The 17,381-nt window shown below is 36.7% G+C and overlaps 1 protein-coding gene and 1 long non-coding RNA gene across 4 annotated transcripts; both read right to left on the bottom strand.

The window, feature by feature from the left end:
* Positions 1-622: 622 nt before the first annotated feature.
* Positions 623-1,053, bottom strand: LOC141511218 (bolA-like protein 1). Its single transcript, XM_074220456.1, is given in 2 exon segments — positions 623-853; positions 855-1,053. Coding segments are annotated over 2 exon segments (426 nt in total). The 5' UTR covers positions 1,050-1,053.
* Positions 1,054-2,601: 1,548 nt separating this feature from the next.
* On the bottom strand, positions 2,602-16,936 carry LOC141511217 (uncharacterized). Of its 3 annotated transcripts, XR_012475292.1 has the most exons (5): positions 16,833-16,936; positions 15,968-16,022; positions 15,347-15,454; positions 9,202-9,296; positions 2,602-2,794 (listed from the first exon to the last, which is right to left on the bottom strand). It is a non-coding gene; the product is annotated as an uncharacterized LOC141511217 (long non-coding RNA). The 3 variants fall into 3 exon arrangements; XR_012475293.1 differs by lacking the exon at positions 9,202-9,296; XR_012475291.1 differs by lacking the exons at positions 2,602-2,794; positions 9,202-9,296 and having other exon boundaries at positions 14,643-15,454.
* Positions 16,937-17,381: the final 445 nt, after the last annotated feature.

The raw sequence follows: 17,381 nt of genomic DNA, 5'->3' as shown, positions 1-17,381 counted from the left end.
ATTGTGTCCTTCTGGATGCTTGTAATATTTTCTCTTTGACTTGGGAGTTCTGGAACTTGGCTATAATATTCCTGTGGGTTGTTTTTTTTTTTTTGATCTCTTTCTGGGAGAGATCGGTGTATTCTCTCTATTTCTATTTTGCCCTCTGCTTCTAGGATATCTGGGCAATTTTCCTGTAGGTATACTTTAAAAATGAGGTAAAGGCTCTTTTCCTGATCATGACTTTCAGGTATCCCAATAATTTTTAAATTATCTTTCCTAAATCTGTTTTCCAGATCGGTTGTTTTTTCAATGAGATGTTTCACATTTTCTTCTAATTTTTCATTCTTTTAGTTTTGAAGTATTATGTCTTGATTTCTCATAAAGTCAGCAGCTTCCTTTAGTTCCATTCTACATCTGAAGGATTTGTTTTCCTCAGAGAGCGTTTTTATTTCTTTTTCCATCTGGCCAATTCTGCTTTTTTAAAGCATACTTCTCCTCAATAACTTTTTGAACTGTTTTATCCATTTGACCTATGCTTGTTTTTTTTTTCAGACACAATCACATTTTTATTTTGTGAGTGCAAATCCCAATTAAGGTCAGTCATTAATTTGAATATATAGGGTTTTGCTCCTCCAAGGTTTCAGGAGACACCATGGTGATCTTTCTTACTCCCCCCCAGACAGGCAGGGCTGATGTATAGTTGGGGGTTATCTTTCCATTGGGCTGCAGTCTGGGCTTGGATGACCAGTGCATGGACAGGTCCGGCGAATTCTTCCGCCAGGGCCGCATGGATCAGTCGGTGGCGCTGCAGGGAGCTTAGCCCTTCGAAGAGGGAGCTTACCACGGCCACTCAGAAGTGGGTCTCACTGCCCAGGGGGCACAGCATGGCCACTGCTCTCGTTGCGAAGCTCCAGCACCTCCGGGCTCAGGGCCTGCTCCAGCTTCACCCTTATGGAAGCTTCCACAGGGCCTTCCACTCCAGCCCCCTTTCTAAAGCAGGCGGATAGATGGAGGCTGTCAGACATGGCCCAAGGGGCCAGGAGTCGGACTTGCAGCCCACTCAGCATCAGTTCAGGGATGATGTCTGAGCCCATGCCTGGCCAGTACCCCATTTTCTACCTGTCCCTAGAGCTCGGTGGCTTCTGCTACTCCAGCTTCCTTACCATGCTGGTTTTTGACATGTTATTTTCTTCAGCATGTTTTTGGATTTCCTTGACTAAGCTGCTGACTTCTTTTTCCATGTTTTTCTTGCATCTCTCTAATTTCTTTTCCCAAATTTTCTTCTATCTTCCTTACTTGATTTTCAAAATCTTTTTTGAGCTCTGTCATAGCCTGAGTCCAATTTCTGTTTTTCTTCCAGTCTTTAGATTCAGGACCTTGTATTTCCTTATCTTCAGACTGAGTATTTTGATCCTTCTTGGGATCATAGACAATGTGTTTCTCAGTGGTGTTCCTCTTTTTTCTCTGTTTACTCATTTCCCCAGCCTGTGTCTGGGTTTGGGGTGCTTCCTGAGCTTTTGTGTATTATTGGGACACACCTCCCCCCTCAAGGATCTCAGTGTGTGAAGCTCTGTCTTCCCTCCTGGTCTGTGAATGACCACAGGTGCACCTCTCTGCCACGGGGCTGAGGTGGGGGGGGTCCTGCTGTTCTATAGGGAGCCTAGACTGTGATCAGGATCTGAATGTAGTCAGAGCCTCAGAATTGTGTTCCAAGTACAGAGGACAGACCTTGGAAGTCTCTCTTCCACTCCTCTCTGTAGGCTGAGTTGCCTGGAGGCTCTAGATTATCATCTGGGCTGTCATGGCCAATCTGCTTGCTGAGTGTCCTGAGAGCTGGGCTTCATGCACTGGCCAAGTTGTGCCCAGTGCTCCCCCGGATATGGGTCAGGAAAGTGTCCCCGCTGTGTGGCTCCCATGTGCCTGGGGGCTGCCTCCAGGTGGCTGAAGTTCCTTCACTCTGGCGGCTGCCCCTCTAACCCTGTGGAGTGGAGCCTTTCCATTATTTTCCAGGTTACCTTTGTCTGGAGAAATGCCTCACTGGATCCCTCTGTGGGTTCTGTCTCTTGAAAATTTAGTTAAGGTCCTTATTATGAGTTTTGAAATACTATAGAGAGAGAGCACCTAAGAGAGGCTCTTCTCCTGTCATCATCTTGGCTCCACCCCCCAACCTATACATTTCTTAACCTTTTTGCCCTCATTACAATAACGACTCAAATATCCTTAACAAAAATGAATTTTCCCCAAAAAATCCTTTTCCTGATGTACTTATCTGACTCACTTTCCTTTTTTTTAAACTAGACCTTGAAACCATAATTATCCTAAATTTCTCATTTTTTTTCTTACACACACACACACACACACACACACACACACACACACACATATCCTCTTTAACATAATAAGTAAGGAAGCTTAATTCCTATCTAAACATGTAGCTGACAGCAGGTGTCAGAGCTACACACCTAAGCTATCTGGCTATTAAATCCAATTGACCTAAAACTTCTTTATTAGATTTGCTTATCATTTTACCATACAGATCTAGGACATCAAAGGGTAATTCCTTTATAGAAATAATTATTGAATGTCATTGTCTAGGTAGAGATCATGTAGGCAGTCAAATGTCTTAGGCCAGATTTATTGTATCAAGTGAGACATTATCCAAATTCCACTTTGGGGAAGTCTTCAGGCTGCACTGAAAAGCCCCCCTTCAACTGTACATCCCTGTCACCTGACATCTTCAGTCCATTGGCTTCCTTGGCTCCAAGAACACATTGACCCAATAACACTTCCTTTTTGCTGACCATCCTGGCATCTGACATAAAAAAGAGAAAATTGATTAAAAGTCCTATGATCTAAAATAGTTGTTTTACCTAATTAGAATTTCAAATGAGTCTAATTCACTAAATTCCAATTATATTCTTAATAGGGTCCCAATTAATGAATCTCCTTCCTAAAGTTCTGAGTGCCTTTCTTGGGTCTTTGCTAAAACCAGGCTGGCCCTACATGCCTCATCTCTTACCTCTTACTCAAGGCCTCTGATCTCCAGAGTCTTATTTCTTTGTCAGAAATCATACCTGTTTCATCTCTATAAAGATGTTAGATCAAATTTCCCTTGGCTAGAGACCCCTCCTTCTAGCCGGCTGTATTATACAACAAATAAGCACTTCCTTTGGCCAGGAGACTGCCTAACATCTCCTAAATTCTCCCATAACAATTAAATTAAATATTGTCACAGGAAAATCTCAAATTATCTTTCTTGTGTTAATTTTTCTCATATTACATAGATTACATAGGTGCTTTTACAGCTTTGGGATATATGTATATATATATATATATATATATATATATATATATATATATATATATATATATATACATATATCCCAAATAGTCCGTTTATATATATAAATGTAATATATATATATATATATATATATATATATATATATATATATAATATGAACTTGTTTAGTTACTTAGCCATCCTTAACATACAAACTATTATTTTTTTTTGTTTTTGCAAGGCAATTGGAGTTAAGTGACTTGCCCAAAGTCACACAATTAGGTAATTATTAAATGTCTGAGGACAGATTTGAACTCAGGTCTTCCTGATTCCAGGGCTGATGATCTATTCATGGCACCACCTAGCTGTCCCTAACATACAAATCATTATTTTCCAAATTTTTTAAACCATTAGAACATATGACTTTATATTCCTAATGCATGTTATTAATTCCAATGCAACAAAACAGCAATAAGAATACCACACAAATTTCTAGATTGTAAAAAACAATCTTTCCATTATTATATTATGCATGAACCCACAGATCTATCCCAAAAGGGGTCATAATTTTTGATATTTTCCTTATTACCCCTTTAAAGTGGATATTTTCCTTCTTCAAAGCAATCTCATGTTAATTCCAGGCATTAACATTACAGTATTTAGATAGCTTATATATTCACAAGTGATAACCAAATATTGTAAATATAATCTCTTTGCAGTTACAAAAGAATAGCACATAACTGACAAATACATCTTATTCATTAATAAGTTACTTTACAGTGGGACCACACAATTGTTATTTGTTCATTCATCTGTCAGAGCCCCCCATATCAGCTGTCTGCAGTTATCACAAAGTCCACATTATTGACTTCTTTAAAATTAAGCATACTTTATTAATTTACATTAAACATAAGATTCTTATTTAAACATCTCATTACCCTTAGAACAAGAGCAAAATGAATATCCTACCATTTTTACATTTTTGTTTTCCAGACCTCTTTACCTAGATCCTCCAAGAATCCAATCTCATACATATGATACATTTAAACCCCAATGCAATTCTTATTTATGCTATAAATTCTAGGCATTGTTAATACATTTTCATATTTTTCAAATTATAGATGTTAAATATGGGTGGGAGATTCCCTCTAAAGAGTTAATATTCCTATTGAAGTCCTCTCAGGATTAAACATCATTAAAACAAAGACAGACTGTTACTCTTAGTCTATTAGTTACTCTTAGTCTATTCCAAGCCACGCACCCTCCTCATTCTGTGTGTGTGTGTGTGGGGGGGGGCAGTGGACTATTTCCAGAGAGACCTTGCATTTTTAGTTGGTCACCTATTTGATAAAACTATCTTAAGTGGGAGAACAGTAGACTGTTCCCATGAGAAAAACCTTGCATTCCAACAAAGCTCATAAGATTCCTCTTGTTTGATAAGTAGACTGTTACTTCAATAAGATAGTTACAATCCTGAAGGTTATTCTCACCATCTGGATGGTGAAGTAATATTTTATGAAAACTTTTCATTCTTTTCTTTGTTCCTGGGGTAGATTTTCACAAGTAGAATGTAACTTTGAAGACTAACAAATGAGTCGACAGAAAAGGACGATAGGAAGAGAGAATCACATTGGGCCATTAAGTCTTGCTTGACTGTCAATTTGGGGCAGCTCCTTGAGCTTTACTGCCTTTGTGAGACTTGGAGACTTCTCAAGAAAAATCAAAGTAAACTTTCTTTTTTTTTTTTTTTGCTCAGAGGAGTCTCTATATTTTTAAAGTGAATTTTTATCCCATACAAGTAGATTTTACTTTTAGTTTTATATGTATATCTATATATGTGTGTGTGTGTGTGTGTGTGTGTGTACACACATACACACATATTCCCTTCCACAAATGTGTGATAAGACAAAATTATTACAAACTTTCCTTCTTTACCATTAAAGGCCTTATGAGATTGTTGATAATGTATTATCAACATCAATTTAACATCAAAACAAATTAGATCACAGAATTTAGTACAGTATTTCTCTTTCCCAAAAGAAATCAGTAAATACTCCTGAAATATAATTATATATGTTTCCTCTTAGTAACACATTGCCACTTTCCTTTAACTCAAAGGTGTTTCTTTTTTTTTTTTAAGTTTTTGTAAGGCAACAGGGCTAATTAGCTCTCCCAAGGCCACACAGCTAGGTAATTACTAAGTGTCTGAGGTCGCATTTGAACCCAGGTACTCCTGACTCTGAGGCCGGTGCTCTATCCACTGCACCACCTAGCCAGCCCCTCAAAGGTGTTTCAATAGGGTTTAAGATCCCAAACCAATTTAACAATCTAAGTTTTTTAATTATTCCCATTCCCTGAAAATGTTGTCAGAATATAACAATACTGATAATCCTTTTTAAAAAATCCTCAGAGTGCTTCCCAAATCTCCAGTTTAGAAATGGGTCAACCTTAAAAATGGAGTGAGAGTCAGCACTTTTAGACCATGTGGCCAGAGCAGAGACATTCATTAGACATGATTTCCTTTCAATAAATGTGTCTCCAATCCCTGATTTTACATTTTCTTCCTTCCCCAATCACACATCCCACCTGTGGTGGGTCTGTTTCCCTTTAAGTCTGTCTCCTGTCACCCCCACCCCCTCCATGGGTGGGTGGAGCACTCCTCCAGTTAGGCTCAAGTTTAGAGTTAAAGTAGAAATCAACCCTCCTATAACTTCTCAATCTTAATCATCGTCTCCCTTTGAATTCTCTCTCTTCCTTTGTAAACTCCACCCCACATAGCTTTCTCTTTAAAAGTCTCCCCCTCCTCCAACTAGCATCTGGCACAGTGAGGGAGAGGCCAAGCTTCAAGATGGATATACTGGGAACTGCAGATCTTCCTTCCTCCTCACCCTACCTTCTGAAACTCCTGGGCTCAACTCCTAGCTACCCCACAGTTTAAAACTTAATCTGGGTTTCCCAGGTTAACCCAGAGTGCTTACATACAAAACACACATACCACATACACAAAACACACATCTCTGAGATATTTCCCCGCAGAGAACTCCAAGAAAGTGGGCTTGAAAATACCAGGAAAAGAGATTTACATTATAATATCTTGATCAAGCCCCCAAATTGTTATAAATGGCTTGTGAATACTTAATACAGAGTGCTTAAAATGGTTTTTTAAAGACATCTTAATAATAAGGTACACCTCAGGTCCCTGAAACCCCCAAATGCTGTGTTATATATACTTTCAAAGGCCTTTATTCCTGCCCCTTCAGGCAAATCATTGGCTAGGGTCACAAATCTAATTGATACATCCCCCCCCCCCCAAAAAAAGCGTTTTTCCCCACCTTGCTCATTATACTAATAAGCAAGGACAGCTACTTGCTTCTCCAGGGCAAGGGACCATAGCAGACTCTCATTCATCCTATGCAGTTATTTAACTTTTTCCTTTTGTCTTGACTCTCTCCTTCCTCTAAACAGGTTGGCATCTCTTGAGTTTCCACAAAGACTAGAGATCCTGGTTTTTGCAACATATTATCCTCACAGACATCTGTGAGATTCTGGCAATACCCTTTTTCACCTTTGTGAAAACTTGATTCTTTCCCACAATTGCCAAGAGGTTAAGTGACAGAAGGGCTCTCTATCCACTACTCTGGTCCGTAGAGACAAGTGCCTAAATCTGATATTCTTTAGTTTGGAATTAATATTTCTGATCTAAAATTAGTCTTTTTATTTCTAACTAATAGTTATAAATCTGAATGTTGTCTCAGTGCAGTGTAAGGCCTGTCTCCTGCATCTAAAATGTTGACTTGGCTTGTGCCAATACTTCCTTGAAAGCTCAGTGATAACATCAATAAATTCCTTTACTTGGATCAACAAACCACAAGAGAAGAGGAGATGAGGAGAGAGGAAATCGCATGGCTATCTGTAAACATTACCTCTCCAACCTAATGGGATTCTTATCAAGAGAAATTTGAAGCAAATATTGTAAAACTATGCCATCTATGTGAAAATCTCATTGGCTACTTCACTTAGTTTTATGATTCTTTGTCCTTTCTGTATAAAATGCCACCAAAATTTAAGTAACATGGTTTGCATTTGTAAGGATGCCATCCATCCATCCATGGATTTTTGATAAGATCCCAGAAAATAAAACTTCATTTACAAAACTAACTTTGCTTCAGTTTTATTCTAAGAAAAATATGGAAAATATTAGTAATCAGGAGTTCTGGGTTCAAGTACCAATTTTGATACTGTGTGAACTGAGGGAGACCATTTTAACTTCCCAGTGTTTCATGTTTCCTTGTCTACAAGGGAAAATATTTGCACCTACACCACAGTATGATTAGGAAGAATGATTTTTGTAAATCTAAAAGGGGAAAATAAATCTGGATTAATGCAAAGACTGGGAAATGTGGGTTTTGATCTGGATTGTTGGGGAGACATCCATACCAATGAAATCATAGATCTATTTGACCATTAATAATGCTATATTAATATTATTAATGTTAGCATAGTAACTAAAACTTTGTGTTTATTTCATTGTAATTAAAATAGGAGTATGAATAAAACTAAAGAAATTTTCCAATATTTGTTCCTTAAAGCTTAGTTGGTGCCATCTATTTGAGTTTTATTGTTCAGTTTTAAAGTAAACTGACTGGTCTAATACAATGATGACTAGATGATCTCTTAAGGAGCTGTTTAGCTCTAAATTCTTTCTGTGAATTTCATTCTTAATAGTACTACTGTAAATAGTTATGGAATTTTGGTTAAGGTAGCTACATATCAGCAAAGAGAATTTGATCTTTGTTGCTTTTTGTCTATGTAGCTTATTCTGTGATTGTGGGCACATTGGGGGCAAGTGGAAAGGAAGTAGCTGGAAAATTTCCGACAGAAAAGAAATGTTGGGATTTGAAATAGGAAGTTGGTCAATTGTATATTTTATTTTGTGAATTCTTCTATTTCAAGGAACATCAATATAAAGTTGTATTTTTCCCCCACTCCAATTAGTTGACTTTGAAACCATGATGAGACTCCTGAATCAGAGGTCTTTAGCAAAATAGAGAAAAACTGGGGAACTTACAAAGCTTTATCTATTCAGTAGTGGTAGGCCTTTTAAGAAGCAGCTTTTACTGATATGTGTCATTGACCATTGGGTTTCATTGTTTTACATTTTTAAAAAAACTTAGGGAGGGGAAGGGCATTTAGAAAAGTAGGTATATTGAAATAGAATGGATTAAAAATGAGTAACTGTTAGAAGCAAAATTTACAAGCAAAAAAAATCTCTTCTCACATCATCAGAAAAGTTACTTGTAGAAAACCAACCATGAGAATGATTATTATGGAATAGAAAAAAGATTCTGTGTCTAAAATTTTCACTATTACAAGTGAAGAAAAACAATTTTAAAATAAGTGAAATGGATGCTTTTTTGTTTACACAAATAGACTTCAAAGAAGCCATCTGCTCTAAAGAGATACAGGATTAAGGACTAAGTTTTCTCCAATAAGAGATCTTTAAGTGAGTGTGGAGGAGGTGGTCAAAGAAAGTGGGATAGACTAGGAAACTATTCACAAAAGTATAGAGAGCTGGGAAAGAAGAGTGTATGAAGTTGAAAATAGATTTGACTGGGGAGGAGAGGTAAGGGAATCATGTGAAATTCTGTTCTGATGGTATGTTGAAGGGAAGGTAGCAGAAGACAATACCAGGCAGAGAAGTTTAAAGCTCAGGGAATCAAAAGTAACTTATTTTTGAACATGTAAGGAATTTTAAGTTTCCTCTGTAGGAAGAAGATCCAGCTTGTATTACTGTATTAGAGAAATGGCCTGAAAAGTGTGCTTGTGTGTATACATAAATAAGTACCAGTGCATATATGTAGGGGTTCATACACACCCTCATTTTTTAATAAAGATTTTATTTATTTTGAGCTTTATAAATGTTCCCCCAAACTTACTTCCCTCTCTCATCCCACCACAGAAAGCAATTTTCCAGTCTTTGTTTCCATGTTGTACACTGATCCAAATTGAGTGTGATGAGAAAAATCATATCCTTAAAGAAGAAACATAAAGTATAAGTGATAACAAGTTCAGACATTAAGATATAAGGTTTTTCTCCCCTAAATTAAAGGGAATAGTCCTTGAACTTTGTTCTAACTCCACAGTTCTTTATCTGGATACAAATGGTATTCTCCATTGCAGACAGCCCAAAATTGTCCTTGATTGTTACACTGATGAAATAAGCATGTAAATCAAGGTTAATCATCACCCCACATATTGCTGTTAGGGTGTACAGGGTTTTTCTGGTTCTGCTCATCTCACTCAGCATCAGTTCATGCAAATCCCTCCAGGTTTCACTGAATTCCCATCCCTCCTGGTTTCTAATAGAACAGTAGTGTTCCATGACATACATATACCAGTTTGCTAAGCCATTTCTCAATTGAAGGACATTTACTTGATTTCTAATTCTTTGACACCACAAACAGGGCTGCTATGAATATTTTTGTACAAGTGATGTTTTTTACCCTTTTTTTTATCATCTCTTCAGGGTATAGACCCAGTTGTGGTATTGCTGGATCAAAGGTTATGCAGATTTTTGTTGCTCTTTGGGCATAGTTCCAAATATCTCTTCAGAAAGGTTGGATGAGTTCACAGCTCCACCAACAATGTAATAGTGTCCTAGATTTCCCACAACCCTTCCAAAAATGATCGTTATTCTTTCTGGTCATATTGGCCAGTCTGAGAGGTGGGAGGTGGTACCTCAGAGAAGCTTTCATTTGCATTTCTCTAATAAGTAATGATCTAGAGCAATTTTTCATATGACTATGGATTGCTTTGTTTTCATCTGTAAATTTTCTTTGCATATCCTTTGACCATTTTGTCAACTGGGGAATGGCTTTTTTTTTTTAAATATGACTCAGTTCACTGTATATTTTAGAAATGAGTCCTTTGTCAGAAATATTAGTTGTGAAGATTGTTTCCCAGTTTACATTTCTTTTGATCTTGGTTGCAGTGGTTTTATCTTTGCCAAAGCTTTTTAATTTAATGTAATTGAAATCATCTGGTTTATTTTTATTGATATTCTCCATCTCTTCCTTAGTCATAAAACTGCTTCCCTTTCCATAGATCTGACAGGTAAACTAGTCCTTGATCTTCTAATTTGCTTACAGTATTGTTTTTTATGTCTAAATCCTGTATCCATCTGGATCTTATCTTGGAATAGGGTGTGAGGTGTTGGTCTAATCTAAGTTTCTTCCATACTAACTTCCAATTTTCCCAGCAGTTTTTATCAGAGAGAGTTTTGATCCCAATAGCTGGACTCTTTGGGTTTATCAAATAGAAGATTACTATAATCGTTTCCTGCTATTGCACCTAGTCTATTCCACTAGGCCACTTCTCTATTTCTTTGATGACTGATGCTTTATAATATAATTTTAGATCAGGTAGGGCTAGGCCCCCTTCTTTTGCACTTTATTCATTAAATCCCTGGAAATTCTTGACTTTTTATTTCTCCATATGAATTTACTTACTGTTTTTCTAACTCAGTAATTATTTTGGAATTTTGCTTGGTAGGACACTAAACAGGTAATTTAGTTTTGGTAGAATTCCCATTTTTATTATATTAGCTCTACCTATCCATGAGCAGCTGATGTTTGCCCAGTTACTTAAATCTGATTTAATTGGTGTGAGAAGTGTTTTATAATTGTTTTCAAAAAATTTCTGAGTCTGCCTTGGTAAATAGACTCCTAGGTTTTTCATATCATCTGGATTTCTCTATCTCTTTCTGCTGTATCTTGCCAGTCATATATAGAAAAGTTGAGAATTTATGAGGATTTAACAACCTTGCTAAAATTGCTAATTGTTTCCAATAGTTTTTTGGATGATTTCTTGAGATTCTCTAGGTAGACCATCATGTCATCTAGAAAGAGTGAGAGTTTTGTCTCTTCCTTCCCAATTTTAATTCCTCAATTTCTTTTTCTTTTCTAATTGCTGAAGCTAAGACTTCTAATACAATATTGAATAGTAGTGGTGATAATGGGCATCCTTGTTGCACCCCTGATCTTATTAGGAATGTCTCTAGCCTCTCCCCATTGAATATAATGCTAGTTATTCTAAGGAATAGTCCTTTTATTCTTACACTCTCTAGTGTTTTTAGTAGGAATGGGTGCTGTATTTTGTCAAAAGCTTTTTCAGCATCTATTGATATGATCATATAATTTCTGATAGATTTGTTGTTGATATAATTGATGATACTAACAATTTTCCTAATATTGAACCAATCCTGCATTCCTGGGATAAATCCCACTTGATCATACTGTATTATCCCAGTGATAACTTGGTGTAATCATTTTGCTATATTCATCTGGGAGACAGGTCTATAATTTTCTTTCTCTGTTTTAACTCTTCCTGGTTTAGGTTATCAGCACCATATTGGTTTCATAAAAAGAGTGGCAGAGTTTCATCTTTATGGAGTTCCAGTTTATATAGAATTGGAACCAATTGTTACTTAAATGTTTGGTAGAATTCACTTGTGAATCCATCAGACCCTGGAGATTTTTTCTTGGGGAGTTCAATGATGGCTTGTTGAATTTCTTTTTCTGAGATAGGGTTGTTTAGATATTTAATTTCCTCTTCATCTAACCTGGGCAACTTATATTTTTGTAAATATTCATCCATTTCACTTAGATTGTCAAATTTATTGGCATAGAGTTGGGCAAAACAATTTCAAATTATTACTTTAATTTCCTCTTCATTGGTGGTGAGTTCACTTTTTTCGTTTATGATACTAGCAGTTTGGTTTTCTTTTTTTTAAATCAAATTAACCAGAGGTTTATCAATTTTATTGGTTTTTTTCATAAAATGAACGTTTGGTTTTATTTATTAATACAATAGTTATTTTGCTTTTGCTTTTATTAATTTCTCCTTTAATTTCTAATTTGGTATTTAATTGGGTATTTTTAATTTGTTCTTTCTTTAATTTATTCATCTAAGCATTTAAAGCTATAATATATCCCCTATATAGCCACTTTGAGTGAATCCCATAGGTTTTGGCATGTTGTTTCATTATTGTCATTATCTAGGATAAAATGATTAATTTTTTCTATAACTTGTTTTTTGATCCACTCATTCTTTAAAATGAGGTTATTCAATTTCCAATTGGTTCTGGGTCTATATCTCCCTGGCCCAATATTGCATATGCCTTTTATTGCATTGTGATCTGAGAAAGATGTATTCATTATTTCTGCCTTTCTGCAGTTGATCATTAGGATTTATGTCCTAGTACATGGTCAATTTTTGTATAAGTGCCATGTACTGAAGAGAAAAAGGTATATTCCTTTCTATCCCCATTCAATATCTTCCATAAATCTACTATATCTAGTTTTTCTAACAAGCTATTTACTTCTTTATCTTCTTTCTTGTTTATTTTATGATTCGATTTATCTAGATCTGAGAGTGGGAAGTTGAGGTCTTCTCATAGTTTTTTAAGCTTCTCCTCTAAGAATTTGGATGGTGCAGTGGATAGAGTACCTGGGAACAGTGCTCTATTCACTGCACCACCTAGCTGCCCCTCACACCCTTATTTTTGCAGATATATAGGCTAGGTAGTCCACTGAGGTACCTTCAACTCAAATTATGTGCTTCTGATAAATGTGGGATAAAATTTGGGATTAAATTCAGCAATTGAAAACTATAACTACCACATCAAGAACAGCTTTTCAGCTTTTCATTTTACCCTAAGAAATCGTGAAGTCTAAGATAGTGATCAGTAAAGCACCATGTTCCAGGTGCAATGGGAATACAAAGAAAGACAAAACCCAGTCTTTGTCAAGTTCACATTTTTAAGGCGAGAATGTCTTAAAATGCCTTAAAAATGTGAATTTTCTTTTCTCGCCTTAAGGCGAGAAAAGAAAACTGAAAAGGGGAGGTGGGAAGGAAGAGTACCTAAGTCAGGGTCATGATGACATGGAGCCAAGTGGATGAAGCTCTCCAAATGGAGGGAACACTCAGTTCCCAGATCTACATGTATGGAGAAGTGAGTTTCAGATTTATTCAACTACCTAATAATATTTGTCCTTCGTTCTTAGAAGACCATGACATCAGGGTGGTGATGCCATGAAACGCAAGTGAATTAGGATTTATGTGAGGGGGTGCAGTGCAAAATCAACCTCACTTTCTTAGCGTGATTAAGTATCAGTGAGACCTTTTGACCTTGACCTTTTTTAAGCTGTCTTTAAAAGTCCTCAGTTTGAGGCAATCCTTTTCATGATTAAGGTCCAGAGTGGAAACCAGATTTCATGCCAAAATCAATTGGAAACAAATGTAATTTCATTCTGAGTCAATCAGGGTCGGAACTATAATCTAGTGGGCTTGGTCTGGGGCTTACTGTTGGCCAATCTAGTGACTTAAGTTTAAGCCTGAAGAAATCTATATCTTGCAGAAAAGCCTTTCTCAAAGATCGTGAATGATGACGGCAGCAATAAAGACCAGGAGAGTAAAGTTTTAGAAATTTTCTATCCCAATTTATCTAGAGTGAAGGGGTAGGGAACTCACATTTAGCAATCTACCTGGAAATGTGTTATGTGGCAATGATTTTCTAGTCAATTCAGATGTGTTCTAGACATGTGCTAAGCTGTGTCTCACTATTTGTTTCTGTGCCTTCCCTAGATCTGAATTCACCCTTTCTATAGCATCCCTTCTGCCCTTGAGTCTCATCTTCCATTTGTCCAAAAATCTTAAAGATATTTTGGCTGCAAATGTGACAAAAAAGAGATACGAATACAGGGGTTAAATATTTAGTTTTCCAAATACATGTGATGGTAGTTATCTGTAATCATTTGAGTTTTACATTTTTCTTCCTCCCCCCTCCCCATGAAAGCAATTTAATGTAGGATATACATATTAATCATGTTGTGAATCATGAAGATAGTAAGCTTTGGTCTGCATGTAAACTCCAAAAGCTCTTCTGGATAGGAATGATATTTTTCCATTACAGCTCTCCATTTGTACTGCTGAAATTGAACAAGTCCATCATAGCTGGTAGACACCCAGTGTTGTTGTTTGTATAGTGTTCTGGATCTGCACACTTCACTCAGTGTCAGTTCATGCAAGTCTTTCCAGGCTAATTAATGTGCAATATTAAGTTCTTCAGCAATTTCTGGCAAAAGGTGCTTCAATCTTGTATCTTCATTTAAAATGCCCATAAATATTTTCATGTTGGTTTAACTTTTGTTTTTCCTTGTGTAATCATTTTTAAGGTAATTCCCTCTGGCATGAAATAGCTACAGAGGTGACATCAAAACTTTTATCATTAAGAGCATATTTCCAGGAAATAGATGACTCATACCCCTGACTCCCCCTTTCAGACCACAGATTCTGAAATAAAATTCAATACCAGAAATATATTAAATATTTTTATTTCTGCCCCTCCCCCATTCTGTTTGCACAGTGGTTGGGCAACTTTGCAGACTTTCTGACCCAATATGAGAATGTTCTGAATACGGTATTCAACTCTTGGGACTAACTGATTTCAACCCAATTGAAAGAATATTCCTAAAAAGTCCATTGGCAAATCCAATTTAGCAAATTTATCACCTAAATTCAAGAGATTGGAAAATAATCTTGTAAATAAGAACCTCAAGCTTATTCCCCTACTTGAAAATTCTTTTAGAAGCAAAGTTTTGCACAACAAACATCTAAACAGAATGTTCCAGCCAAAAGCTGGTTCCTGATGCTTTGGAGGAAGGCGAAAAACCTCCATCACACTTTAGGCCAATTTTGTGTTGATGGTGGAGAAAATTCCTTCCTGACTCCCATAGGCAATCGGCTTTTGCCCCAAGCATGAGGGTTGTAATCCACTATACATAGCTTTCCTCTCTTCTCTCCCCACCCCCTTTTCCCAAGAAGGCCCTAAACTGCCTGTGGAGGTTTGAGATCAAGAATAGAAAATGGAATTGGAACAAATAGGGTTAGCAAGATGGAAAATGGAAGAATGAGAAGAGAGGTAGAGCAGGGAAAGGTATACTTTTGTTAGCTTGGATCAGGTCAAGGGAAGGAGTCTGCCAGAACTACCTGGGGACAATTAGTTTTTTGTTTAGGTCATACAATACTTGGTTCTTTAATGGAACTGAAGGGGAGAATATGGTTCCTTCATCTTAGAATGCTCCTGGTTCTGGATGGTCTCCTATAACATTTTCTTCCCTGGAAATTCATCTACAAATGAAAAGATAAAATGGAGAGTAAAAGTACAATCTGGTGGGCAGACAGGAAGGGAGGTGAGGATCATCTTCATCTGTCAGTCTATCTACAACTGGTTTTAAACTCCAAAAATTAGGTACCCAAAATAACCAATATAAAACCTTTTGGGGATGGCTAGGTGGCATAGTGGATAAAGCATTGGCCCTGGAGTCAGGAGTATCTGGGTTCAAATCCTGTCTCAGATACTTAATAATTGCCTAGCTGTGTGGCCTTGGGCAAGCCGCTTAACCCTGTTTGCCTTGCAAAAACCTAAAAAAAAAACCTTTTTGGCCTTTTCATAATCGCTATCAAGAAAATAGGAGACAAAATAAAGCCTTGAATCTAGCTAGATTATCTGTTACAGAAGATTAGATGATGCAGTTGACCCATAGGAAAACTATAATCATTGAAGGTTTAATTGAAAAAGAAGTTTTGAGAAATTATTGATTATCATACTGCTCTGTTTTTGAGTAGGAAAAAACTTCTTACCTCAGGTCTTTCTGTTCTCCTACCTCTAGGGTCGTTCTGAAGAGCAGGTCACAGCCTAGAGAGAAATATCCTATGAAATTCAGTCAAGAAATAGGTGTATCCCCCAGCCAGTTCCTAGTCCAGAGAGGTATTAGTTCTTTTTGATTGATTACCTTTTTGCAAAAGCATAAGGCCCTTTTGGGAACTTGGGATTCTGGATCTAGTGGAACCATTCCAGGTAACTTGACAGTCTAACTATTCAACTTGGCTTTATTGTAACTTAATTCAACAAAAAAATGTTCTTCCTGTATTAGACCTGTGATGAAACATTTGGGGAAGTCAATCCCTGTCCTTGGGGAGCTTAACCTATTGAAGATATGTGGCCTCTACAGATAATACAAAATTCATGACTGTGGCACATGAGAGGACAAAGGAAGCATAAAGGAGACAAACTACAACCTAAAGTCAAAGAATACTTGTGAACTTCAGGCCTAGCAGACAATTAAACTTGTTGACTTTTAGTCTGACAAATGAGGATGTATAAAAACTAATGCTCTTGGGGGCAGGTAGGTGGCACAGTGGATAAAGCACTGGCCCTGGAGTCAGGAGAACCTGTGTTCAAATCCAACCTTAGACACTTATTACCTAGCTGTGACACTTTGGGCAAGTCACTTAACCACTTTTCCTTGCAAAAAAAAAATCAAAGAAAAACTAATGCTTCTCATGGGTTGAAAAATATATGCCCACTTTATAACATATTTTTCCCACTGAAAAATGAAGTAATTCAATTGTCTTAAGAATTCTTTTCCAGTTTTGATGTAAAAATGGAAATAAACAGGAGAACCCTCTAGTAACCCTCTCTCAGAAGGTAAAAGTACTCACTTACCTGAGAAGTAAAGCTTTTGACCTCCTGCCTGACCCAGTTTGAGAGCTGTAACTGATAGTTGTAGAGACTGAAATAAAGAGGAAAGTGGCCCACTATATAAACCCTTATGCTCCTCCTTTGTCACAATTAGTCTTTACAGTATATGTATATATACATGACCACTGACTTCACAATGATCAGAGGGATGAGATAGGATACACTGCTTGTTGAAGAGGAAATTTGCAAGTGATTAAAAACAAATTTCTATTACTAAAGAATCAAATTCATTTTGTTCCTTATGGGGAACATTTCTAAATAGAATAAATTCTTACGCAAATATGTTAAAGCAAGTTAGCAGGAATAGATATGATTTCACCATCATTTTTCAGAAAGTTCCATATATGAATAAAAGATTGAACTACCCCACTTCATTGAATTACACAGAACAGTCTCTTGGAATGATCTGAATCTTTAGAGATCATCTAAAATTTTGCCTCCGAGCTATGTTCCTGAAATCGAATAAAGTTTTATAATAATTAAATCTTTAGTAATAGACTTTATTGGAAAAGA

The sequence above is a fragment of the Macrotis lagotis genome, chromosome 2 (assembly GCF_037893015.1).
Source record: "Macrotis lagotis isolate mMagLag1 chromosome 2, bilby.v1.9.chrom.fasta, whole genome shotgun sequence".
NCBI lineage: Eukaryota > Metazoa > Chordata > Mammalia > Peramelemorphia > Peramelidae > Macrotis > Macrotis lagotis.
The sequence above is the reverse complement of the archived record's forward strand: the minus strand, read 5'-3'. Positions and strand labels throughout refer to the sequence as shown.